General features: G+C 53.4%; 1 protein-coding gene across 1 annotated transcript in view; it reads right to left on the minus strand.

Moving 5' to 3' along the window:
* Window positions 1-27,533, minus strand: part of ADAMTS14 (ADAM metallopeptidase with thrombospondin type 1 motif 14) — a 75,184-nt gene that overhangs the window by 15,351 nt on the left and 32,300 nt on the right. Inside the window, exons 5-15 of the mRNA XM_031461130.2 lie at window positions 15,284-15,367; window positions 14,465-14,612; window positions 13,211-13,316; window positions 11,455-11,598; window positions 10,648-10,780; window positions 9,231-9,344; window positions 6,745-6,893; window positions 4,602-4,777; window positions 2,183-2,316; window positions 1,700-1,823; window positions 664-744 (exon numbers count right to left, since the gene is read on the minus strand). Coding sequence (XP_031316990.1) covers window positions 664-744; window positions 1,700-1,823; window positions 2,183-2,316; window positions 4,602-4,777; window positions 6,745-6,893; window positions 9,231-9,344; window positions 10,648-10,780; window positions 11,455-11,598; window positions 13,211-13,316; window positions 14,465-14,612; window positions 15,284-15,367 — 1,393 coding nt within the window. The remainder of the gene's footprint in view (window positions 1-663; window positions 745-1,699; window positions 1,824-2,182; window positions 2,317-4,601; window positions 4,778-6,744; window positions 6,894-9,230; window positions 9,345-10,647; window positions 10,781-11,454; window positions 11,599-13,210; window positions 13,317-14,464; window positions 14,613-15,283; window positions 15,368-27,533) is intronic.

Raw genomic sequence — 27,533 nt, forward strand, 5'->3', positions numbered from 1 at the left:
CTATTCCTGTATGCTCACCTCTCTGCACAGTGACTTATCACATTTCCCATCAAGAGATAGTCTGTTCCTACCTGTTGTGTCTGGGCTTGGCCATGAGGCTTGCTTGGGCCCACGGGACATGAGAAGGCAGGACACAAGCAGAGACTTCAAAAGGGCTCTCACACCCCGAAGCTTGCCCGCTCTTGCCACTCCTGAGGGCCACGTGACAGACACCACATGCATAATCCTGGGCTAGCCAGACGGGGATATGACCCTGTCACCCTCATGACCCCAGTTGACAGCCAGCACCAACCAGGTTCCTAAAGACCCACGAGCTGACTGCATTTTCATGAGTGCAGGCAGATGAGCACAAGAAATTATGTACACAAGAAATTAACAGTGGTTGCCCCTGAGGAAGGAAACTGCTCCTGGGGGATGGAGTGGGGAATCTTCACTGGCTCCCCTTGTATACCTTCTGAATTGAACCATGGAGCAGGCTGCCATTTCAGCATACATACATACATACATACATACATACATACATACATACATACATAAGGGTTCTCTGCTGTTATTCAGATTTAGGAAATGCCCCCTGCTTTAGAATCCTCTCCTCTGCTCTCCCAGCTCCTGAGGGCAAATCCCAGGGTCTGGCTGCCCCTCTCCTAGTACCCCAGCACTCACCAATGCGGTGGGGGACCTTCTCCAGCTCCTCGATCTGGATGTGTCTGGCTCCTGCTGGGATCTGTACCAGCTTGAGAGCTCCTGCCACAGAAGAGGATCCAGGAAAACCATGAGCATCCTGAGCTGGTAGACCCACAGCCCAGCATCCCCCATTACCCTCTCCCCTCACAGGTACCCAGGAACATCAGTTTCCTCATCTGGAAAATAGGAAGGGGCCCTTCTCCACAAGGTGCTGAGAGGATCAAAGTTTATATAGCTTAAAATGTTCTATAAACACTAAGGGGCTCTGTGTGCGTGTTAGTTGCCATTATTTCCCATTTTCTTGACCCTATTCTCCCTGATTTTTCCCTCCCCTCTTTCTCCTTATTCTTTAAGTCACTAACTAACAGGCCATGAAGCTCCAGCATGGGTGGCCCCCATGGTCCTCCCAATCCAAGGCCTGGAAACAAACCTTTCTCAGGGTCATAAACCTTCCACTAAGAAGGAGAGGCAAGGCAAGGCTGTAATTCTCCCCAAGGGAAATGGATCTAGTTCAGACTAAAGTGTAAAAGACTAATAGATGGCCCTTTTCAGCAGGAAGCATGGCCAGACTGGAGGTGGGGAGGGAAGTCAAGGAACTCAAAGGTATGAAAGAACTCAGGAATTAGAAGCAGGAAGTACCACAGTTTAAAAAAAAAATGGTGAGAGAGAAGAGCAAAAAGGACAATCACCAGTCCATTCTGGGCCACATCTTTAGACCTGCCTAACGCCTCATTCCCACCAACAGCCCCAGGCCAAAGAGATGGCTGAGCTGCTGTGACAACACAGTGTCTGGCAGGAAATGCTTTCGCACTCCTGAGCCCAAGCACAGGCGCAGCACGCCTGGAAGATGAGGCGACCGCAGCCAGGGGCAGCCTGGGAAGGTCTGGGACAGGCTCAAGGGCCCCACTCCCCACTCTGAACTGTGGCCCGTCTCAAGGAGGAAGGGTCCACCTGAGGGATGCTGCGGGCTCCAGGGACCCTGACGAGGCCAGAACCCCAGCCCCAGCCTGCTCACCTGCCTGCTTGGAGGCCTTGCCCAGGGTCCCCTTCACAGTCCTGCAGTGGGAGTTGTCGCCGCCACAGACCCCACACTTGTCATCCGCCTTCATGGACCCCACCTCCTTGTCACAGCCAACGGGCTGAGGCCAGAGATGGGGTCAGTGGGAGGAGGCTCCCATTTCCCCACCACCACCCCAACACCGGCAGCCCCTGGCTCCCTCCCCAGTCCCCAGACATGAGAGGACCATGGACTGAGAGGCATCCCTGTCCTTGTGACATGGGCAAGGTCTTATACTTGGCCACTCCTCTCCCCTCAAATGAGGCTGAGCAGTAACCCCTTTCTGGCATCCCAGGGTTGTGTTGAGGACCAAGGTGGGTTGTGGGTAGGGAAGGTAAGGAGATACCTGTCTTCTTAGGGAGCAGGAGGAGGGGCAGGCAGTGTAGCCCTCCACTCTCCCAGGGTAGGCAGAGGATGGGTGGCCCGGAGCAGGGCACCTACCACACACTCTCCACGGGCACAGACACTGTACGGGTCCCGGTAGCTGCAGCGTGTCCCGTCGTGGACCACCTGGTTCATGAAGACAATGTCTCCTGTATCCTCTGACTGGCAGATCAGCTCACACTTCTGAGCATCTATGGGGGAAGGGACCACGCTGAGCCCCAGCTGGGCTCAGAGAAAGTGGACTAGCCTAGGATGACATTAGCACATGGCTCAAGCAGGAAGCTCCATGGGCCAGCTCCGGGCACTGGGAAGGGGCATATTGGGTGTGGAACTGGTCTTAAAATCCCTACTATGTCATTTATGAGTCATGTGACCTTGGACAAATTCCCTGACCTCTCTAAGCCCCAGATCCTTATTTATTATCCCCAATCAGTAAAATGCCACATCATATTAAGTAAAATCAATTGACATAATCATCATCATCATCATCATCATCATCCAACACTTAGTGAACGCTTTCTATATGCCAGACACTTCCAAAACCTTTATACACTCTTGATGTACAACTTTAAATGCTTTATGTGAATTAACTCATTTAAACCTCTCAATATGCCCAAGGAAGTAGGCTCTAACATTCCAGAGGAAGAAACCAAGGACCAGAGAGGTTAGGAATTTGCTCAAGGCCACACAGCCACACAGTAAGTAAGCAGCAGAGCTAGGATTCTAACCCAGGCAGTCTGGCTTGAGTCCGGCTCTGACCGCTACAAACATATCACTATTCATGTAAGATGGTGAATCTCAACATGTCTGTGAACTTTAGAAGGCTGCATGAAAGTAAGGCAGAACGCAGCCTGGGTTTGGGTTTGTAAAATGGAGCAGCTTTTAGTTCTAGTTCTAACAATTAAATGTCTCTTCTCTTTTGGGCTATTAATGTCCTAAAAAAGTAGGTTCCGGGGAACATATAAACACTTGCTGTGTTTCTTAGAAAAAGAGACGTTGGGGCTTAGCTAACTTCCTGGAATTTGCCTAAAAGTCCTGGGAAAACCCAAAGGCCAGCTGCCCCATCGGCCTCACAGCCCCTCTCAATCCCGTGCTGCTGCAGCTTGTGTGGATCTGGATGGATATGCAAGGCTTTCAAAGCAAAAATTTTAAGGAACCATCTGGCTCCCTGCCCCTGGTCCCTAGGCTCCCAGGGTACCTGGAGACGTCTTCCCCAGCACTCAGGACTCAAGTCCGGAGCCCAACATCCAATACCACTTTGGATTTTAGGCACAGGAGGAGCCAGACTCCTGGCAGGAAGTGGGCCAGGGGCCAAAGGGTGGGGCTGCCACCTTCCCAAAGACAGGCAGAACCCTGACCAGCACACCCCAGGCAGGTGGGTTTCTGGGCAGCCCTAAAAGCCAGCCGACACTGGCAAGGCAGTGGTGAGCTCCCAGAGTGGCAGGCATCCAGGCGGGGGGAAACACTCCCTACAAGCATGTTCCGGAGGGGTCTGTGCACTGGCAGGCAACACACAGGCCTCTGAGGTCACTTCCAACTTGAAGTCTGTCATTCTAAGTGTGAGCCGAAAAACAGAGGGTCCTGCAATTGGTACTTTAGAATTTCTGCTACGAAGAAGTGGCTCTGGGCTCAGGAGAGGAAAGGCCATTCTAATGAGCGCCATCTGAGGGCTGCGTGGTAGGGGCGAGCATCAGTTGGTGGAAGGACCACGGAGAGGTCGGCGGGGGGAGGTAGACTCTGAGGACCATTAAAGGCCCTTCCAGCCTGAAGGCTCTAAAACGGTGTGAATCCTAGCCTTTCAGTGGCTGCTCTCTGCCACTGTGAGAGCCATCTCTAGAAATGCTCCCAAACAGATAGGCACTGGCTTGGCCCCAAGATTCAGACCCTCTGTGTGAGTCCCCAGGCCTGTGTCTGTCCCTGGGCAGCCTGGAGGGTGTCAGTGTGAGGATCCCACAGGCTCCCACTGGCCTGCCTCTCAAATCATTTTCATTAACTGCTAGAACAGTAGCACAATCACTAACACCTAAAAACATGTATGTAACAGGACTGAGCTTCTCAGGATGCTGGTTATGCAAAGCAAGGGTTGCCTGCACCTGTACACGGCCTTCCCGCACAGGTAAGGACACGTCTGAGAGGCACCAACCCCCATAGCCAGCACTGCTGCCAGCCTCAATGGTACCTCTGGCCAAGTAACCCTTGCTCAAGATATTTCCCTTGCATCTACCTGTAAATGGTCAGCAGAAGCATACAAATCAAGGACAGTTTTGATGAGGATGCTGGCTCCCCGAGGTACACAGCGCAAGGGCCTGCATAAAGGCCTCTGGCAGACCTGCTGACTGCAACGTCCCTTTTAGTGCCACCACTGTCCCTCCACCTTCACTGGTGGGCCAGGCATGGGAGGCCCTGTCTGGGAAGACAAGGACCTAGCAGGTGCCCAAGGACACGTTGGGTGGGACGGGGAGCAGGGTCCGCTCACCGTCGTCAGGCTCGTAGGGGACCCAGCTGTGCTTGGCGTTCTGGTGGGTGTAGTAGGAGTTGCGCTTGGCACACTGCTGGGCCCGGAAGTCCTCATAGGGCCCCGGACACTCCTCGCTGTTGCAGACCTGGTACTGGAACATGGGCCCTGAGCACAGGCGGCCTCCGTAGGCTGGGCTGGGGCAAGAACAGAGAGACCTTGCTGGCGGGAAGGCTAGGGAGGGCCAGGCTTCCCACATGGCCACCAGGGGTAGCCCAGCCTTTTCAAGTAGCAGAAAAAGGGGATCCATTAACTTACAAACTAAAAAGGGACCCCCACTGTGAGGCTGCTGAGCTCAGAGCCTTCGGGTCCCGTCAGGCATATACGTGCGTATATGTGTGTATGCATGTGTGTGTGTGTGATGGGGGAGAGGAGAGAATGGGTGAAAGAAAGGGGGCAAGAAATGGGGAGGAGGGAGGAAGACGGGAGGGAATGATGAGCCCCCTCTAACTGGGCTGGAAGAGAAATCAGTCTTATTCATCTTTGTATGTTCTTTCAACTGTTACTCGGGGCCTGACATACAGCTGGCACTCAATAAATGACTCAAGTGTTCCTATCTGTATCTGCTTCCACTTAATATCATAATGAACTAAGGAGTCGTAAAAGAGACTTGGATTTGGAATCAGAAGATCTGGCTCAATCTAACTCCAAGTCCTGACTAAGCAACCTTGGGTAAGTCACTTAGTCTGGCCGTGCCTTAAATTCCCCTTCGAAGGAGGGACCATAACATGTTATTTTACCCACCTCCTATGTGTGTGAAGAATGTGTGAAGAATAAGAAAAGGTAATTTAAAGCAATCTGTATTCTCTTCCCCATTAAATTAAGAGGATTAGGTTAAGATTACAGATACAAAGAATCCAAGTGCACGAGGTTACTGGCGCTCTGCTCAGAGATGCTCGAGGATTACAGGGGTTTATGAACTGCTTAGCACCCTACCTGGCAAAGAGAAAGTGCTCCATACACTGGAATAATGATCACAGCAGCTGACCTTTATTAGAGCTTAATCTGTGCTGGGTATGGTGCTGAGAGTACACATATTATTTCATTTAAGCCTCATAAAATAGTTATTATTACAGAGAAGTTCAATAAATGGGAGCTTTGATCAAGGGGATAACTATCTGTCATGACTGAAAGGTGGTTTTTTTCCAGAGTGGGCACACTGGGCCTTTCTCTAATCTGGCTTTCATGCCCCCCAACAGGTAGAAGTTATAAGGCAGTTCATTTTGGTTCATGTTTGTGAAAGGTCAGGACAGTCATCTGACACAGGAACAGGCTGCTCCGAGAGGCACTGAGTTTCATTGCTGGAGGTACCCAGCAGAGCGTGAAGACCACACCTGAGGATGCCGGCTACCAGGCCTCTGAGATCCTAGGAACTGCTGTCCGCAGTGCCCATCACATCACTCCACGCCGTGAGGGGTGGGGCTGGGCCACACCCCACAGAGGTTCAGAATCCCTGGTTCCTGGAGCCAGCTGACCTGCATGGCCAGCCCCCATCTATCATGAAGCTGTTCTAAGCAGACTGCTTCAGCTTGGGAGATGGAGGTCAGAGAGAGCTGGCACTCAGAGGTTCCAAAACCATGGGAGGGGGTCCCCATAGAGGGAATAAAAGGGAGAAATAGAATGCTCCCCTAGAATGCTGGTGGGGGGTTGGCGGGGGGAATACTTAGAAAGAGGTAAGTTCAGAAAAATTATAGGAAGTTTTGTTTCATGTGGTAGGAAACAGATTTGGGGAATTTATCCTCCAAAGACATGGCTAGTGAACATTTAGATCAGTGTTTTCTCAAAGTTCAGCTGAAGGATCAGAGGGTCAGAGGAGGGCTTGTTCAACTGGCCAGGCCTTGTGCTCACCCAGACTCTCTGCAGAATCTTCTGCACACGAGAGTCTGAGAATCATTGGTTCAGACTCAATCTCAGATATCAGACCCGATGGGAAATGTCAGATCCAGGCAGAAGTGATCTGGCTCCCTCAACAATTTTGGGTCCTCATCCACTGGAATACACAACCCAGTGCAGGGGACCTTCTTTCCTGTGCTCTGCCCCCTAGTGTCTTCCCCTTTAAGCCCCTCAGACCCCTGCCCTGCCCATCCTAGCCAAGCACACTCACGGGGGATTGTCACAGTTCCGGCTACGGGATCGAACTCCGCCCCCACATGACCGTGAACAGGAGCCGAACTTGGTCCAGGAGCTCCAGCCTCCATCCTGGCCATAAGTCTGCTCCGGCGACTTCCAGATGCAGTGACCTTTGAAGCACCACTGGGAGGGAGCAGAGGGGTGTGAGGTCACCCTGGGGCCACCGCTGCCTTGCCTGCCATGGAGAGTGCCCAACCAGGCACCCAGCACAGCTGGTGGGTGCTGTGGATGAGCTCAGAGAAAGAGACATTAAGGGCATAAGCCTCGGGGTGACACAGAATCTCAGCCCTACTGTGAGCTGAGTGGCCTTCAGTAAAAGGTCCCCCTTCTCGAGCTTATTCCTCAGTTGTCCAATGTGGATGACAGCACCTGCCCCAGGGCTGCCGCGAGCTTTCAGTGAGATAACCAGGCACACACAGCCCTCCACGCATGGCAGCGGTATTATTAATGATGATAACTGGGCAATGATTTGGTTTACCACCCCAGGAGAAACAACAGGCGGATAAGGAAGCAAAGACACAATTTCCCACACTATCTAGAGGCTGATCTTGGCTTTGTACTTCGAAATCACCATCCAGGGACCTCAAGCAGGTACGTTCCTGGGAGGCCAGCCAGCCACACGGGAGGTCGTCCATGCAGTGGAGGGAGCACATGCCTCAGGCCCGAGAGACCTGGGTTTGAATCCCAGCGCGGCCGTGACTAGCTGTGTGTGGCTTTGGTAAGAGCTTTACCTTGCTGAGCCATGGTTTCCTTGCCTGTTAAGTGGGACAGTTCCAAGAACTGAAGGCAACAACACTTACAAAAGGCCTTTGCACAGGGCCAGGCACAAAGGACGGCTCAACCAGCATTGACTCTCTTCCCTTTCCTTGTCGGGCCCCAGTGAAGAAATACAGCAAAGCTCTCTAGGTCTTTTTCAAGAGATAACTGAGTGGTTCTCAGCCTTGAAGTCACCGCGGGGACCTTTTAAAACTCCAGATGCCCCGGCTTCACCCTAGACTGAGTCAGACTCTCTAGGGGTAGGGATGTTTTAAAGAAGTGGTAATTTTTACAAGAAGCAGTATACAATTGACCACTGAACAACTCAGGGGTTAGGGGCACTCACCCGCTGCAGTTAAAAATTCTGTGTATAACTTATAATTGACCCTCTGTAAGCGAGGTTCTACATTAGCAAATTCAACACATTATGTAATATGGTGGTATTTATTACTGACAAAAATCCACATACAGCGGAACCCATGCAGTTCAAACCTGTGTCGTTGAAGAGTCAACTGAGCTTTATATACCATAAGTCACTCATTTCAAGTGTACCATTCAATGATTTGTTCATAAATTTACAGCATTTGGCAACCATTACCACAATCCAACTTCAGAACATTTCCATCACCCCAAAAAGACAGCTCAGGCCCATCTGGAGTCATTCCCTGTTTTGGGGGATGGGGCTTTGAAAGCTCCCCAGATGGTTTTAATTGTGCAGACAAAACTGAGAGCCACTGATTAACTCTTGTGTGAAACTGTGACAGAAGAGGGTCCAGAACCTTGAAAATGCCTGGAGCAGGTATACCCCAGGCTCCAGGATAACAGCCTGCCAGGTCTGGAGTGCACTGGGCCTGTACGAGGCCATGGGAAGCTCCACCCGTCTGGGAAGGGGCAGACCCTGACAGATGTGAGTGGCAGGAGCCTGGTGAGGGCAGAGGACGGGGGGTGGGGGGGGGTGGGGGGGGGTGTGTCAGGTCCGTGCCTGGACTCACAGCTGCTGCTGGGCGATATCCCGCCTCTCTAAACACCCTGCTTCTTCCCAGCTCCCTTGTTTGCTCTGACATGGCTCATAACTTCAGAACAACCTGAATGGGAAGAATGCTTAGTCAGGGGTCAGCAGCGGGTCAATGAATGGCCCAAAGTCACCACACAGAGATTGGGGCAGGGCCAGCAATAGAGCGGAGGGGGGTTTCAGACTCCAGCTCAGGGCTCTCAGGTGCGGCGTCCCCCTGAAACCCACACACAGGAGGGTGCAAGCACACATCAGGAAGTAGACGAAAGGGCAGGTTTGGGTGGGAGCGGGGAGAACACATGTGTGGGAGAAACAGCATGGTGGAGTAGGGAGGAGGAGGCGGGACACCTGCAGTCTTCCCTTCATCCCTTCTCTGCTAATCACCCTCTGTCTGACCTCCGCAAGTTCCCTAACCTGCCTGGGCCTCACTCTCCTCATCTGTAAAATGGGAGTAAGCATTCCTGCTGATGGACTATAAGACAAGGCCAAACTGTGCACTGTAGAAGCCGAGGACTGTGGTGCAGGGAAGACGGTGTGAGCATGTGAGTTGACGTGCAGACCCCATGCCTATCTGCCTGCACGTGAGGCTCCCTCCTGTTCTCTTGCACTGACCCACCCCCCACACACTCATATCCACACTTGGTCGGGAGGCGGGGGCTCCCTAGGGCCTGCACCCTGGGCCCTGCGGGTACCTTGCCTGGTGCGCACTCAGTCCCATCCAGCGGGGGCCCCTTCTTGGTCTTGCAGAAGTACGGGTTGTCAGGGTGGCTGCACCACAGCTGCTTGCAGGCCTCAAAGGTCCTGAACTGTGCGGCAAGGGGGATGGGGTCACTTGGCTGGACCAGCTCTCCAGTTCTGACAAGCTGTCCAGGGGGTGAAGGGCAGTGACAGAGAGAGGGAGGGTGTGGTGGGCACTGAGGCCAGAACCCTGCAAGGGAGGCCGGACGGGCCTGTCCAGCAGAGCCCCACACACCCACTAGCTCAACCCTACCCAAGGGCCAGTGGCCTCCAGCGGCCCCTCCTCTCTCCAGCAGGGCACTGGGAGGAAGGCACCAGCCACAGCCCACACTCCTCTGGTCTCCCCGCCAGGCCTCCCTCCCTGCCTTTGCAAAGGCTACCCTGTCACTGAGCAGGGACTAGGGTCTTGAGTCTCTGGGGAGGCTGGGCCTGCTGATGCCCTCTGAGCCCTGTGCATACTGGGGGCTTTGAGGGGGCTGCCAGCCTGGCCCAGACCCCGAAGCACCCAGACAAGGCCAGGAGTCCCACTTCCTTCTAATCTCACCCAGCCATGCCACAGGTTGGTACCTTATGTTCCAGATTGTCTAGGAAAGCCCCAATTTCCTTTCCTCTATCATCCCCTTGCTAGGCAGACAAGTGTCCTCCAAATACAGCATTTGGGCACTGAAATCCCACATCCCAGGCTGTTTCTCCACCTCCAAAGCAGAGGCCAGGTATCCCAGTGTGGCCTGGTCAGTGGGCAGGGTGACCACACACAGAGCTGAGGAGGGGGGCTGCTTTCTCGGATGGGGCCGTTTGAGGTACTCATGGCACCAGGGCCTGACCCCTCAGAAAGCCCTCTGCCCAGGATGTCCCCTTCTCTGAGCCTCTGCCTGGGCCCTTGTTCAATTCTCTCCCGGGTGGCTCTAGCTGGTCACTGGGCTCTAGCCTCGCCCTTGCCCTGTCCTGCAGGGTAGGGACAGGGCTCTGCCCTTGGATCCATCTCCTCAGGCATGGGGTGGAGGGAGCACCCGAACTGACACAGGGCCTACCTGGCAAATAAGCTCCCCTGGTGAGCAGCCAGCCAGGATCCTACTGGCAGCCCACCCTCTCTGTTCCACTCTGCTCCCATCGTCCCCAGGGCCCAAGCATTCTCCAGCCGCTGCACATGCTGCCCTGGCAGGTAGGACTGGGTGGGGCAGGTATGCAGCAGAAGGTGGCTGGGCCTGGGCCCTGGGCATCCTGCAACACTCCCAACCCCCACGGTGGCTGACACAGAGCCTGCGAGCCCATCGCCAGGCTGCCTGGGCGAAGGTGCTCTGTAAATGACCAGCCTGGGCTCCAGGAGGACCTGGCCTGGTGTACCAGCTGGCAGAGGCCGTGAGAACTCACCGCTGAGCAGGTGTGGTATCCAGTACCGAAGTCAAAGCGGCACTGCTCATCCATTGAGTAGTCAATGCCAGGCAGCTCCGGGGGCTGGGGCCAGGCGGGAGCAAAGGGGTCATCAAGGAGGCAGTCGTAGGAGCTGCCGGCAGAGACAGGAAGGTGAGGCAGGCAGGGGTGGGACCTCCCAAGCTCCCCCTGCCCAGTTGGGTAGAGGGCTCTCCCTTTCCCGGTAGTGGGGTGGGTTTAACTGAGCAAGGAAGGCCTGCAGGAATCTGCCCCCACCGCCCTGTGCCAGGACCTGTGTTCTCTGGGGAGCTCAGGTTGCCCTGAGCCCCCATAGCTTCCACCCAGGAGGCACCCAGGGCAAGGGCACCTAGGACTGGGTTAGGCACTCAGCTTGTACCTTTCTTACCGGGTCCATTTTGCCCATGTTAGGGGGACACACCATGGCCCAGATTAAGGGTTGGCTCAAGGACAATCTGAGGACTCATTGCACTGGGGGAGAAAGAAGTCAGCCTGCCATACAGGATGGACGCTGGGCCCTGGCCAGCCGCTGCATGAGGTTAGTGACAGCATCTCTGCCAGCACCTGCCCCCCCACCTCAATTCACTCTGCACCCACTCTCGGCCTTGAGCTCCCGAGTCTAATGCTTGTTCTGGGCCTCTATGTCCCTGGGGCCCCAGGAGCTGACCAGCAAACCCGGCTCTAAGCATGTGTCAAGGGCAGGATGCTATGGGAGGGGAAGTGACTTGGGGGTGACGGAGTGGCAGGATGCATGCTCCTGTCCTGGTCCGGAGGGCAGAGGTGACCTACGGGAGGTAGCGGCTGAGCTCCAGCTTGCTGCAGCGGGACCAGTGGAAGCGGTGGAAGGCAGCCTGCACCAGGGGCGCCATGACGCTGCCCAGGCTGGTCTCGTCTGCACAGCCGTTCCCCTGACCATCGTGCTCCATGCCAAGCCTAGGGTTGGGGGAGAGGACAGAGGGGAGCTCTGTGTCACACCCGTGGAGCCCACCCCGGGAAGACAGGCAGGCGAGCCAGAGACCCTGCCCTGACCAGGCTTCAGACTGTGCCTTGTGGCCTTGGTCTCCCCACCGTGCAGTGGGGAGGGCCACCCCCTGGATGGAAGCTAAGCCCACCCTGCCCCCAATCCACTCCTCAAACCCCACCCACATCCTCACAGCTTCCAAGCCCAGCTCAAGCCCCACTCTTGCCCCAGGACAAACTCCCTGGCCGCCCTGCCCGTGGGCAGCTGCCTGCACCACCATTAACAACTCGCATGCTGTGCCCTGTCCTCCCTCCAGACCCAAGGCCTTCGTGTGCAAGGACCAGTCTCACTCTGTTCAGTTCAACCTCGCTTATGCACCCCTCCCTGTATGCCAGCCTCTTTAGCTTCTCCCAGATTCCGTAGTACCCAGCACAGAGCTTTGCGCGTCGCATGCACCTGCCATGATTATAGTTTAAATGCAAAATTTCACTCTTTACAGTTAATATTTAACACCAAAACCCAAAGGTTCTAAATTCTTAAATGCTCCCAGGTGGCTGCATCTGCTTGACTGCTAGACAGACACATGGGCCTCTAAGCCTGACTTGTCTCTCCACAGGGAGGGCCTCTGTCAGTGAAGAGTGGATACTCCCCCTCAATACCCCACATACAGCAAGACAAGCTTCTGGCTCCGGAATATGTGGATCATTGGCTTCTAGGGCAGGAAGGGACCTCAGAGGTTTCCCTGGTGTCAGCCTTCATGTTGCTGATGAGAAAACAGAAGCCCTGGAGAGGAGCCGCCACCCGCCCAGCGAGGAGCAGGGCTGGGATGAGATCCACACAGGCAGGCCCTGGGTCTGGCCCACTCCTCTCCTTCCCACATCCTTCCAGCTGCATAAACGCCCTCGCTCTGCGCTCTGCGTGTGGGCCGAGCTGGGGGGTGTGTCCCTTAGCTCTGCCATCAGGGACAGACAAGGCCAGGAGGCGGGACTATGGCACCTGTGTGTCATCATCAAACACTGTGGATGGTGGTGTCTTTGTTTTCTCCCAGCATGTAGCTTTTTGTATGCTTCTCTGTTCCGTTCTCCACTGTAGCCTCATTTCTAGAACAGGGCTAGGAACAGGGTAGGTACTCAAGAAATACTGGTTGAATGAATGAATGAATATGCTCTAAACCAAATACAAGCCAGCCACCAGCCTGGCCCGAGGCTTAGGTCTAAGTGCACCTGTTTATGATGGACTCAGGCCAGCGCTCCAGTGCACTGAGCACCAGGGCAGGCTTCAGGTGTGGCTGGGACAGAGGGATAGAGGCCAGCCTAAGAGCAAAGCACTGCCTTTGAGGGGACACTGCCACTGACCTGCCAAAGGCAGGGCCAATCTGGTCACCCACAAACCTGGGATTTGCAGGCCGGTCCCAAGGCAGGCCCAGAATTGCTGTCCAAGCCCTGGGGCTCCCTCTCCCATCAGGGCAACTCCTCTGGCATCTCTTAGGACACTGGGATGGGAGCCTGATCTGGGGCAAAGCCTCCCACAGGCACAGATCTCCTTGGAGCTCGAGGCACAGCCCACCCTCTCAGTGCCACTTACACGTGGCCAGTCTCGTGGGCCACCACGAAGGCCGAGGAGAAACCATCCTCATGGTTGAGGGCACAGCTTCTCAGGGGGTGGCACATGCCAGTGACAGGTGCATACCCTGCCAGGGAGAGGGAGAGAAGACAGAGAGAGGTCATGCTCAGGTGAGGTAGGACTCGACGAGGTCTGCACTGAGCCAGCCACCACAGGGACATCCTGACCCCATCACTGCCGGAGGGTCCCTGGAGGAAGAAGGTACAGCCCACCCGGGGTACAGCACCTGGGCCGAGCTTCCCCCACATCCTAAGGCCTAAGGCCTTCCCTCTTGGCCTGCAGCTGCCCTGCGCCTGCCGGCCCCTCCTCTAAACAAGGTAGTGCACCCCGAGCCTGCTCACACTCCAACTTCCAAGCTGTGTCCCTCCAGCTAGTCAGTCACTGGTCAGTCAACAAACAAGCTCCAAACATGTGGGGGTAGCAGGTGGCACCGTGTTAGACACTATGGGCAAAACAGAGGAATCAGGTATAAGCCCGCGCCAGCCCCCCACCAACAACACATCCGTGCACTTAAGGGGTAGATGGCTTAGCAGGGAGACTAGGGGTTGGGTCAGCTCAGGTGTGGGTCTGCAGTGACGGAGTTCAAGGAGCACAGAGGGGTGTGTAGGGTGACTGTGCTGTAACCTTCTGTCTTCATCCCAGGAAAGGAAGGCCCTGGCCTACCCGCAGATCCACGCCCCTCCAGCCCAGTGATCCACACCCACTCATCTCCCAGATTCTCCCAGCTGTGGCATGGGGGAAATAGTATTTGTCTCCTCCATTCCAGGGCTGCTAAAAGGGCAGAGGGAGGCATGAAATGTCTGTGACAGAGTATGGCTGGAGGCGCTCTGCCAACACAAGAAGCTTTGCCTGTGATGGAGACAGAAGGATACAACATGGACAGAAGCATCCTGAAGATCACCGAGGTCTTCAAGCAGCCAGGCTCTGGGACAGTGAGCACAGGGCCCAGGGCCTAACTCACAACCATCTATCTGCAGGCTCAACCAAGGCAGCAAGAACCAGAGTGGGGGCCCCTTCACTTCCCCTGGCCCCCAAGAAACCATTTCAAAGCTCGCCCACTTGTCCGGCCAGGTCGTGTCTCCAAAGTCCCACAGATAGTTTTGTTGACAGAAAATCTGGCCCCTCAAAACATCCTGGAGTGGCCTCAGAGAGAATCCTGGCCTCTGCCCTGCAGCTCCACACACCTGGCCAGGACAAATACAGTACCTTGCATACCTGAGGGCCCAAAGTCCTGCCGGGTGAGGAAGACGACGTGGTCGTGGTGCTCTGCATGGCCGGGGTCTTGGCGCTGCTGAGAGTGCGCCCAGCGACACACCTGCTCCAGGCTGCGGGAGGGGTTCCCGCGCTCGATCAGGCTCAGGGACTGCAGGGCCAGAGAGCAGGGCGGCCGGTCAGAGCCCACAGACCACGGCAAGGACCTGGCGTGCCACTCCCACATGCAGGGACACTGAGGCCGGCGGTATGGCAGTGCCTACCCCAAGGTCACCGCTGTCCCACTCTGGCTGCAGCTGGCACACAGCCCCCCACCCCACCCCCACTTTAGGGAATGTTCCTCTGCCAGGGCACCTGTCTGCTGAGAGAGAACACATTATCTCTAATCCCTCAACTAACCTGCAAGGCAGGTGCCACTCTGAGCATCTCCGCTGTATGTTCATCGTCTCATTTAATCTTCACAATAGCCCCAGGAGGGAAGTTCTGTTGTTACTTCCCTTTGGGGAAGAACAAGCGACAGAGCCCAGGGCCCCAGGGCCCAGCCCCGGAGGGACTTGTCTTGTTGCTTCCCCTCTAAGCCCCACTTTCCCCATCCACTCAAGGAGCGGGACCTTCAGCTCTAGGGGTTTAGGACTGTCCGTTTATCTGATCAGAGGGAATCATACACCCCCGCTTACCAACCCCGAATGGCCCTGTCATTGAAGCCTCAACTCTAACAGTCTCCGGGTTCTGATTCTGAAGACAAAATGTTTCCTAGATCCTGTTCCCCCTCTCCCACAACCCTTCTCCCTCCAAACCCTGCCTGCTGACAAGGGGGTTTACCTGCCGGTAGCCAACCATGATCAAGCGGACCAGGGCGATGTTTATGTGGGCCCCCAGGGACTCGTCATGGTAAATCTCATCCACCTGCAAGAATAGAAGAGCACCTAGTTTCAGGAGAAGCAAGCATTCATTACAAGTCCCCCGCGTGCCAGGCATCCGACACATTCTCCTATTTCATCCTTTCCACGGCCTTATCTGGAAGGCATTCCTAGCCTGATTTCCAGATGAAGAAACTGAGGCAGAGGGAGGCAAGATGACCGGCCCAAAGACATGCAGTTAACAAACTGCAGGGCTGCAGTTCAAATCCTGGCTCACCGAATTCCGATCCTGAGCTCTCTCCAGGAAGCTAAAGTGTGAGGGGGCCTGGTCTCAAAGCCAGCAACTCGGACTGACTTGTTTTTCCATGTCTCTGAAGAGTCCCTCCAGAAATGCCACAGCTCAGGCCACTTGTCCTCACCGCCCTGTATAGCTATCCAGCTGCCACTGGAATCATCTGTCTGCCCTGTGGTGCCGGAGCACACCTCCAGGGCAAATCTAGGGGGGACGTGCTCTAGCGCCTTCAAGCAGAAACAGCAGCAGAGAAGCCTGTTAAAAATGCAGCCTCTTTGGTCCACCTCCTGAATCAGAGTCTGCCTTTGGGCAAGATCCCCAATGATTCTCAGGCACGGTCAAGTTTCAGGGGAGGAGAGCTGCACTGGATCCGTCCCTTGTCCCACAGGCTCAGGGACCTGGGGGGCAGTCCTGGCACAGTCTATCAAAGAATGCAGCCCTCTCCAAACCCCTGGTCGGGAGACCTGGAACAGTGTCCATGACAGACTGGACCCTGACTCTGCCTGTCCACCCCCAAGGACAGGGAGCTCACCTGCTCCTGAAGATGCCCATCTCCTGAGTGGTCCCACTGGACAACTCCAGCTTTTTAGTTTTCAGTAACTTTTATTCCTGAATACAAAACATTCCACTCTAAAAACTTTGAAAAGTATCCAAAAAAAAATAAAAGAAAAAAATTAAGTCATCTACTATATACCAGCCAGATATATAACAACCACAGTTAACACAGCTTCCTGCTGTGTGTGTATGTGTGTCTTATTTTACAAAACTGGAGTCCTACTGAATATACTGTTTGTAGTTTTCTTATTTTAAAAAACATCATTCTGTGGATTTAAAAGCATCACTTCTAAAGTCCACACGTCATGGTCCAACACTTACGTAACTATGCCCCTAGTTGGGCATAACCCCAGGGAGAGGTGACTTGTCCAGCAGGAAAAATGACATGTTCAGCAGGTCACAGCAATGCACAGCACACAGCAACGCAGCTACCAGGAGCTAGAGTCCTGGGTTCAAATCCCAGCACTGCCCCTTCTGAGTTGGGTGGCTTGGGGCACATCAGGTAACTCCTTAGAACCTCCATTTCTGTTCCTGTAGAATAGGGGTCATAATGGCTGTCGTAGGGCTGGCATGTGGATGCTCATACCAACTCAACATCTGGGAACAGGAATGAGTCCCTCGGGCAGAGGGGCTCACAGGCGCGGTCACAGATGGAGGCGGAAGTGGAACTCTGACTCTTGACTCCTATCCGCACGGTTTCCCGGGAGCTGGGATGAGGATTCAGGAATGATTCTGTTCTTACCACTTCACTTCTCCACGCCCTTCAGCTCATGAGCAAAGGAACCGGCCTACAATCCCTGAGGGAACAGCTGTCTACCAGATGGAGAGGAACAGTGTGGCCAACTCAACATATGATAGCCCCATGGGGAAGGGACGGCCGGAAGGGGGACCGGAGGTCTGCTGCTGCGCTGACGCACCCTTCCTGAGCCAGCAAGGACAGAGCCAGGCTGTGGGTCCAGAGCTGCAGTGGCAGGAGCTGCAGGCACCATGGAGCCCCGGCTCGCTCTCCCAGAACTAGCAGCTGCCCCAATTCGTAAGCATGTAGACCTCAGAGCCGCCAGTGTCAGGCTTCCCCAAGGGCCTGCCTGGCACCCATGTCTGGATTCAACTGAGACAGCAGGCCCCCCAACCCCCACCACATGTAACGATGTTAAGTCCGACAGGTGGGGGCACCTCCCTCCAGCCCCCTCCCCTCTCCTGCAGAAGCAAAGGCACCACGGGAGCAAAGTGCTCAAATGCATAAAAAGGCGATGTCCTTCTCCACCTGCCTGCCCTGACTCATCCCAGGAGAACTGTGGGGTCCTAGGAGGGATGCGGGTCCAATCAGCCACACACACATTTTCTCCCTAACAGAATTCCAACCTAAGGACTCTGCTGACCCACTGAAATGATACTCAGTCTGCAACAGAATGATCCAACTAACCCCAACATCTCAGCTCCTCTGACATCAGTACACGGCCTTCCTTCTACACAAGGGTGTGGCCAGTGACTCATACCTCCCTGACGTGCCCTGTAAGAGTGCAGACCAAGGATGGGGTTGTGAGCAACACATGCTCCACACAGACATATCTGTGCACCTCGTAAACATGTGCAAACCCACCAGTCACCCCAGGGTAGTGGAAGAGAGTGGTCACCAGGACACAAGGGTGGGGCATCTGCAGGGCCTTTGGGTGCTTGGAGGACCAAAGGCCACGGCCTGCCTTCCTTCATCTCTCTCCAAAATGGCCGAATGCTGCCAGAATCTGGCCACAATACTCATTTCTGTCCCACACTCAGCAGGCCAAATGCACCCATCAAGGCCTGCAGTGACCCCTGCTCCAACACTGCATCTCCAGTCCAGGACACTGGGAGGTAGTCCTTCACGGCAGGATCTGGGAGGGGGCTGCCGCACTCTGAGCCCGAGTGTCCAACGCTGGTGCAGGGGGTATTGAGTGGGGGCCTCCTGACACCAACTCCCACTCCCAAGTAACTGGCCTGAATGCAAATACTGAACAAGCAGAATGTGCCATCTGGAGACACCACTCAGCGCTCTGAAATAATCTGGAAACCAAAGTGGGGGTTCAGGGGAGAGGAGGATGGTGCATGTGAGAAGGAGGGGTCAGGCAGGTCTTGCTGGAAGAGCTGGAATGATCTTTGACTAAGAAGGTCGCTGACCCTTCCTAGGAGATGGGCAGAGGCATGATGCAGGGGAGAGGAAGGCAGGAGTCACATGGAGCCACCAAGAAAGCCCCAGGCCACTGGCAATCAAGCTAACTGAGGCTAACCCCCCACATAACAGGGAGTTTCCTTCCTGCCCGTGCACGCACACCTCCAGCAACAGGGCGCTCTCAGCCATTAGAAAGTTTTCTATGCCATGAGCCCTATTCTGCTTTCCTGTCCACCTCTTCCCCTGGCCTCAGGTCTCCCTCTTGAGGTTTCATTGAGCATGTCGGCTCCTTCCTGGGGACAGATGGTGACCACAGTCTCCCAGGGACTCCTCTCCAGCTCACAGTGGTCAAAGAGAAAACGTTACAGGCAGCAAGAAAGAAGACAAGATCACTCACCAAGGAAGGACCACTGGGTTGGGAGGAGGTTTTCAACAGTAACAGGGGAGACCCTGAAGTAACACCATCAAAACACCAAGACAAAGAAACCATCAACCTAGACTCCCAGACCCAGCAAACCATCTTTTAAGAATCATGATGAAATGAAGACATTATCAAGTAACAGAAAACTGAGACAGTCAAACAGACCCTACTGAAGGATCTGCAGGAAAGGAAGACGGAAAATTATCTCCAAAAGGCAGCAGTACAAGAATGCATAACAATTGTGAGGCTGTGACAGGGGCCGGGTTCACCAGTGAGAGGTAGTCTGCTCTTTCCTTACATTAAATAAGAATAATGACAATAAATTTTCTCCTTTATTCCTCTCCCCAAAAGAGTGGGGATGGCCCTGCTGCCCTAGTCTGGTCTGTCTCTGGGGCCCTGGCATGCTCAGCTGCACACACCCCTGCCTGCCTTGAGTGGGGACCTCAGCAGCTTTGTTTCAGATGGGGCCACCCTGACACTGCGCAGGCGGAGGAGGCGGCTGGACAGGGCTGCCGTGTGCAGCAGAACTGCAGAGGCCTCTGGGCACAGGGGTTCCACCCACAGCCCGGAGCTGGTGCTGGAGTCACAGCAAGGAGGTGCAGCTGCCTACGAGGCTCCAGCCCGGCTGTGCACTCCAGGCCTGGCTCTGTTGGCGTCTGTCCGCCACCGCTGTCTCCCAAATGCCAGAGGTGAGGCCAGCAAGCCAGCTCAGGGGAGATCAGGAATTGCTTCCCATGGTTGTAGGCACAAGCGTGACTGCTGCAAGACACACCCTGGGGCAGAAAAGAAAACTGTCTGGTTCTCCCGGCTTCCCCACCTCAGCCAAGTTCAAGGTCATCTGCCAAGACCCCCAGGTTAGGGTTCCACATAACATATTGGCCAGGGTGGCCATTGGCTGTGTACCAGAAAAACAAGCAAAGGTTGGATTCTCTCTGGCTAAGGGGAGACAAAACAGCAGAAGGGAGAGGATGGCTAGAAAGCACTGGGTTTGGAGGGTGAGCTGCTGTCACTGAACACCTACTGTGCTGAGGTCACTGCATACAACTCCATGACAAAGGGAGGAATTATTCCTGTTTTGCAGGTGAGAAATCCAAGGCTCAGAGAGGTTAAGTACCTTGTCCAAGGCCACCCAGCTGGAAAGTGGGAAGGCTAGGATTTGAACCCAGACCTTGTGACTCTTAGCCACTACACGCAGCTGCTCTCCTGGACTAGCTTCTGTGGCAGGCTGGCTGGGGTGGGCTTTCTCTGGCCTGGAAGAGAAGACGAGGGGACTGGGTTTCCACAGCCAGTAAACAGCAACATGGCCAGCCAGAGAGTTATTGTAAGACCCATTGTCCTCCTGTAACCCTGTGTGGCCAGGCTTCCTGGGGGCCTTGTGGTCAAGCTCAGGGGGCAGGAAGAAGGGAAGGAGGGTCTACTGGGGTGGGAGCTCTGAATCTGTTTTCCTGCCCAAAGGGAGGGCCAGACTCGGGAGCCTGCAGCAGAAATGCCTAGCCCTCAACCTGCAGCTGGGGACGGGGAGGGGGATACTAGGCCTCGGGAGCCTAGGGGAGGGCCGCTGGCAGCCTTCCCTTCTGGACCAAGCCCAGATGGGTTTATCCTTGGCAAGGCAGGGACAGGTTGGGGGTAGAGAAGCAGAGAATGGACCCTGGCCAACCCCAAGTTCCCTCACTCCTAGGGAACATTGCTTCTGAGGGGCTATGGGACAGAATGTCCACCTACTGCTTGGTAGCCAGGTTCAGCAGGGCTCAAAAGGGAGGGGCAGTGCTGAGAAAGCTGGACCCTGGGGTTTGAAGCCTACCAGGTGCTCAAACAGGAGAGCGTACTAACTGTCACCTAAGAGCACAGCCCACGCCTCCCAGCACCACCTCACTGAACCCTCCCAGCACCATCTCACTGAACCCTCCCAGCACCACCTCACTGAACCCTCCCAGCAACCTGCCTGGAAGGAAGTCCTGGCCCTTCTTTCTTTTTTAATCAACTTACTTTTTTTTTTTAATCCCACCAGAGTGGTTTTAAAAGTTTTTTATTTGTTTGTTTATTTTTATTTTACTTTTTTGGTTTGTTTTTGGAGGGGGAGATAATTAGGTTTATTTATTTACTTTTTTTTTTTAATGGAAGTGCTGGGGATTGAACCCAGGACCTCCTGCATGCTAAACATGTGCTCTACCACTGAGCTATACCCTCTCCCCTTAATCAATTTACCTTTTTTTTTTAATTTACTTTTAATTTTAGAATAGCTTTTTTTCAGAAAAGGTGCAAGTACAGGGTTCCTTATTATTAACATCTGCCATTACTGTGGCACATTTGTCACAATTCACAAACTAACACCGTCACATTATCACCTACTAAAGCCCATATTTTTTCAGGTCTCCCTAGTTTAGGGGCAATGTCCCCTTTTTTTGGCTATGGGATCGCATCCAGGACAGCACATTACATTTAGTCAACCTATTTCCTTAGACTGTTCCGGGCCGTTTCTCCTCTCTGATGTTGACCTTGATTACCTGCAGAGAGGCTGCTTGCCAGGTTTCTCTACTGTAAAGTCACCCCCAAGCCCTTTCCACGCTCTGCTCTTTAGAAGGAAGTCACTATGCACAAGCCCACACTCCTGGAGTGGGAGTTAAAATCCACCTCCCCAAAGGCAAAGGATCTATATCAGTTATTTAAAATTCTTCTCCCCAGACTCCTCCCCCCAAGGGTGGCTCAGCTCCAACCCCCTCCAGAAAGCCATCCTCTCTCCCCCCTCTCTCCTGCAGTCCACAGGGATGCTGCCTCCTTCGGCACTGCCCTCCAAGATTCCCTAGAACAGGAGACCGACTGTCATCCTAGGTATACACCAGGCACTCACTAAATGCTTAAAACTGCCCTGTATGTTTCAAATGGTTCCCTGGCCCTGAGATTTGAAGAAGCATTAAGGAAAGGGACCCAGTACAGATGGGTAAACCGAGGCACAGAGGAAGCCTGGACCATCCAGGGCCCAGCAGCATGTGAGGGAGGGATGAGGAGCTTGCCTGCCATCTGATGCTGCATGAATATTTATAGCACATCCCCAGTTAATGAAACAGAAAATGGAGAGGCAGGATGCCCCTGAGCCATTCTCACAGCTGTCCTGAGAGCTACAGTGACGGGCCTGATCGGATCGCTGTGAGCGCCACTGTCGGCTCTGCCCTCCTCCCTGGGTTAGCACAATGAGACTGTCCATCCTGAGAACCAGATCGCCTCTCTGATCCCGTCAGGCCAGCCCTGGCCCCGGAAACCAGGATCCGAAGTGGTCACAGGCAGGCAGGAGCTGAGAGGGGAGAGCAAACAGACACCCTTTCTTACTGGCTTCATGAAATCCCTGAGGGAATTAGTGCTTCAAGCATCCCAGCCAAATACAAGTTCCCATACAATGGACAGGATGAGCTGCTGGTCCCCTGGGAGGGAACGCTGTCTGCTGCCCCTCTGCTCACCGCCACAGGCGGAACTCTGGCTGGCTATCCTCTGCACCCGGGAATCAGAGCCTACACCCTACCCTTCCCCCTCTGGCAGCCACAGGTTTGCAAGGCAGCAGCTCCTTAAGCGCAGCCCATCTCAGTGCCATAAGCCTCTCTCCCCAAGAGGAACAAGCCCTCATGGGAAGCTCTGTCTCAGCTGCACCCCTCACGCATCCCCAGACCCTCTGCTCCCACACCCACAAGGGCAAGGCAGCAGTGAGCAGAGGAACCAGCCTCAAACAGCCCTCCAGAACCTCTGAGAAGACAAAAACTCTCCTCCCCACCTACTTTCTGGTACGTTGTGAAAAGGAACGTGGAACCAAGACCATGGAAACAGGCATCCAAAGCAGGCCCTCCTGGCGTGGTTTTCAGTAAAGACAAGCTCCCTGGCGGAGGCTGTGGGGCATGGGGAAGAGGTCAAGAGGGGCAGATTGGGTCAGAGACTTCCTCCAACAGTAAAGCTCAGGGACAGGAGGAGGGACACCAGGGACTGGGGGACACTGGCCTCCACATCGTGAACCATAGAACTTAGTAGAACCTCCCACCCACTCCTCACCAACAGCCACAGTCGCTTACAATTCCAGATCTGAGGGATTTAATTAGACCCTCCCCTCTGGGCTAATCACATTTCAGTCTGGGCAAGCCTTTGCAACACCAAGTTTCAAAAACACACTTTGCTCTGTAGAAAGAAGTGGCTCCTTGTATGATCCATCAAAATATCTCTTCCAGTTTCCAAGGGAAGCTCCCAAATTCTGTGTAGGGAACACATCCCTATGGACCCTCCTCGTCACTTTCCTAACTTCGCTGCTTCACACCTACCTCAGAAGTGGGTTTCATCTTTTGCTGTGGCCTCAAAAAGCAGCCCCTCCACCCTCCAGGTCATGTAAGCTGACTGTCTCAGAACCCTCTCTAGAACGGCTCAGAATAGACTAAGCCAGCGGGTCCAGTGGGGGCCTTTCTAAGGGCACACAATGGCCCAGAACCCACAAAATGTGGGTTTTCACCCCATGCGAGGACCTCAGGTACTGGTACAGGATTGTGGTCCCTCTAGGACACACACATGTACATCACTCACTTCCTGGGGTCGCTCCTAGGGTCCTACTCCTTGCCTGTGTGGAGACCTACTCAGAACCACAGAGTTGGTATAAATATTATTTTAAACTGAGGACATTTGAGATTCAATAGATGCAGAAAGAAACTGTCTCGGAAATTCCCTCATCTGACAAAGCAGCAACTTCTGGGAAAAGAGCTACCATAAATCCCCTCTCCGGGGGAATTTTATGGCCATAAAAAAAGACAGAAAGACCACTAGCACCTGCATAAACATATATTATCACAAACTTTCTTACTTCCCACTTGTTCTCCTAAAACCCATTTTTCTTTTTTTCCCATTTGTCTTTCTTAAAGAAACCTATTTGCCCTTCCCATAGAGCCTCTTCTCCCCTCTCTTTCCTTTACTAACAGGTATATAAGCCCCCAATTCTAACCACCTCTTTGAGTTACTCATCACTGAGCACTTGCATGGACATGCACATTGCACATGTAAATAAACTCTTTCTTTTCTTTTGCTAATCTGTCTTTCTGTCAGTTTAAATTACACATCCCCAGGGACAGAACCTAAGAGGGTACAGGAAAAGTTGTTTTTCTTCCCTGACACCTGGGTCATCAGCCATGGACAGCACCACCTGAATGAGGCTATAGACCTCTGTGCAGAGGCTGTGGGAAGAGGGTGGCTCTGAAGTCAATGGAGCAGCACTCAGATCTCAGCCCTGTGCCTGACCAGAGGGGAGACCGGCAAGTTACAGCCAGCTCTCTGCACCCCAGTTGCTGGGTAAGGACATCAGGGATACTCAGACCTTTCATAGGGTTATTGGGAGACTTGAGTAAATGAGGTCACATTTATAAAGAGCCTGGCTCCTGGAGGTTGCTCGAAAATGATTCTAATGATTTCTAAAAAGATGTAAGTTGCAATTGTCTGTGGACACAACACTGTAAGTGTTCTGAGGGCAGGGACCACATTTTCCACTCCTTCTGAGCCCTCCACTGCAGAAGCTATTCTTTTATCACGCATGCTTCACTGCTTGATTTCTAGGAAGAGATACTGTCCCACCTGGCTGCACACACAGCGGTGGGCTCCACCTGGGGGGCCCAAGCCATCCCTCCAGTCCCAGCAATTAGTCCAGGATGGCCACATGATCCAATCCAGGCCAATCCTCCCAAGGAGGGCAGAAAGGATCCCTTTGCCTTTGGGTCCTAAGAGCAGGCAGTGTGGAAATATGGGGTTGCCAGAGGTCCTGTTTCCTGCCATGGAGAGAAAGCCTGACTCCTGTTGGCTTATATCATCAAGCAGACAAGCAGTGAGGAGAGAGCATCTTAACGGACCTGAGGCCCTAATACCTAGAGCTGCCCTGTGCCACAAATCTCTTCTTTGGCTTAGGCTAGTGTGAGCTGAATCTCTGCCACTTGCAACCATAAGAGCCCTAAAACCCATGCCATCCTAGACAGGGGAGGCCCACCAAGGCAGCACAGCACCTAGCTCTGAACAAAAGAATCAATGACAGCCCAGACTGGTGGTGAGGGCAGCTGGGGAGTGGCGCTCCAGGAAGTCTGTTCCACGCTTCCTGAACCTGCTGCCCTGCTCACACTTTAGTCCGACCAACAGACATTCAAAGAGAAACTGAGTAACACAACCCTCAATGCAGGCACCCAGACGGGAGGCTTTCTCTGAAAGGTGCGAGAGAGCATAGAGCCTGTGGCCCAAGGAAGAGAGCTCTGTGGTCTTCCTCAGCCTACCCACCCTCAAGCACTCCCAACCCCAGGCTTTCTCTCCACATCTCAAGCCCCAGCCAGAATCCAGGAAGGGAGAGACATGGGCAGGTCAGCTCATGGGGAGGAATGTTCGGGGTGGGGTGCGGGGAGGGTCCCACCATCTAGTTGCTTAGTCCTGTCACAGCCAGAATCCAGGGCATGTCCTGGTGTCCTGAGTGAAGCTGCCACCCCTCTAGCTCCAGAGCAGGACGATGCAGCCCATCAGTCAGATGGGCCACCAGACTCCTGGCCATCCATGGAAAGGGCTCTCCACCTGGGGCTCAGGCCAGGCCTCCAACTCAGGGAATAAAATGTGTGTTTTCATGGAAACCATCCACTGTCCACAGCACACCTAACGGCCTTATCTGAATCTGATGCTACAGAAGCTACTTTACAACTGAGAGCATTGTTAGGTAACTGATAGCAATGGAAAAAGCTTGTCTTTAGATGTGCAAATTCTGTCTTCCTTTCCACCCTGTGAATAAGTTAATTTTGTCTCCATTTGCACATTCATTTCAAAATTCCTGATCTATAAATGTATCTGCTCTTTGGGTTCTCTTTTGAATGGGTTATACCATCTGCCAGGTTCCCTCACTGATTAATGAGTAGAGTAAAATCTTTAACACGATGCCCATTTTTATTTCTGTATGAGAGTCATGATTTTATCTTTACCGGAAAATTATCTCTCAGCAAACTGAAGGACTTTCGGGCTGCAAATTGAACCCAGCTCACACTCCTGAGGTCTTCAGCTCCCCATTTGGGTCCAGGACACAGGCTCTCAGTACTGAGGGCTTCCTAAGGTCTCCCCTGCCCCTCTCCGCCTCCCCTTCCTGTTCTCCACCTGCTGGCTCCAGGGGCCAACTGCGCTCTCCTACTAATAGGATTAGTACCCAGCTGTGTGGTCTTAGGTTGGGCTAGCAGTTTATAGAGTCTGGGTGGGTGGTCAAGTGCTCCAGCAAGGTAGGTGTGGCATATTTATAGTCACCCTCCCTTCCCTCCTTCCCTCCCTCCCTCTCTTTCTCAAACAGCCCCACATGGTAGCCTTTGCTCTTTGAGTCCCAAACCACATGCTACTTCAGGGACATAAGAATTAGTATCCAAACAAAGAGGTGGCAAGGGGCAGATTTCTGGTACCTCTCCCTTCCCTGGGGCTCCTGTAATTGAAGCTGATTTCTACCCTTGCCCTTTTCCTCTTTTTTTTTTTTTTTTAATGGAGGTACTGGACTTCATGTATGCTAAGCATGCACTCTATCACTGAGCTATACCCACGCCCATTCTGCCTTTTCTTAAGGCTGGCACTGCAGACAAAAATCTGCTGTCTTCCCCTTTCGCATGCTGGCTCTCTGCTTCTCCCATAGACACCATCACTTGCATACTTACCGATCACCTAACACGTGCTGGACTGAACACCTATGCTGTGTGCTGTTGGGGTTCAAAAAAGTCTAAGACAAAGTCCTCCCTCACTCTCGAGGACCCCACCTTCAGAGACTTAGACAAAGAACTACTTACACACACACACACACACAAAGACAATACAACTATAAGTATACAGTGCCAGGCATGTACTAAACACTTTACATGTATTCAACCTTCACAACAAACCCAAGAGCCGGTATTATTATGAAAAAATGGAGGCTCTACATCGTTAAATATTATAACAGACACAAATTGGGGTATCTGGTCAGCCCAGAACAATTTCTCCAGTGGCCATGCCTGCATCCAGTCCCTCTCCTCCTTTGGAAAATTCTCTCCAACATATAGTGATTAGTCCAAAGGGTGGTCATGTGACCCAAACTCAGACCAATCAGAGTCCTCTCCTCAGAACTGTTGCCTGGGAACTAGAGGGGAAGCTTCTTTTGTCTCTGGCCATGGAGCTATGGGGATAAGCGTCAGCTTCATGTTGCTAATAGCCAGAATCTGTCTTGTAGAGAACTTGGTCAGAAAGATGTCACAGAGAGAGAAGGAAACCTAAAAACGGCGTCCATGTAAGCCTCTAGTACCAACTACACTTACAACCAGCTCCATCCTGTCCCTCCCATAGTCCGGTCCATTTTTTTAGCCCTGTTTCTTAATCTAGCTTGAGTTGGTTTTCCATCATTTGCAAGCTACAGAGTCCAAAGAATGCAGGCCCCTTGCCTTAAGTCACACAGTTAACAAGGGGCTGGCTGCGTGCCCTCCTAAAAGCCACCTTGCCTCCCATGTGGCTGGATTATGAACCCCAAACAGCACACACAGCATCACACTATTTTGTTTTCCTACAAATGTTCCCAGGGGGATTGGCATGAGGGCCGGGATGACACTTCTGCTCATCAATTGTTTAGCTCCCAGGAATGTGTTAACACTCCCCTCATGAAAGTCATATTATCACCAACCATTTACTGAGAGCTTATGCCATGAGAGGTACCATGCTCTGTGCTGTACGTGTCATTTAATCCTCCCAAAGCTTTTGCATGGTGAGCATTACTAATGCTGTTTTAGAAGTTGGGAAAGGGACATTCAAGAGAGTAACTTGCT

Source organism: Camelus dromedarius, chromosome 8 (genome assembly GCF_036321535.1).
Source record: "Camelus dromedarius isolate mCamDro1 chromosome 8, mCamDro1.pat, whole genome shotgun sequence".
Classification (NCBI taxonomy): Eukaryota; Metazoa; Chordata; class Mammalia; order Artiodactyla; family Camelidae; genus Camelus; species Camelus dromedarius.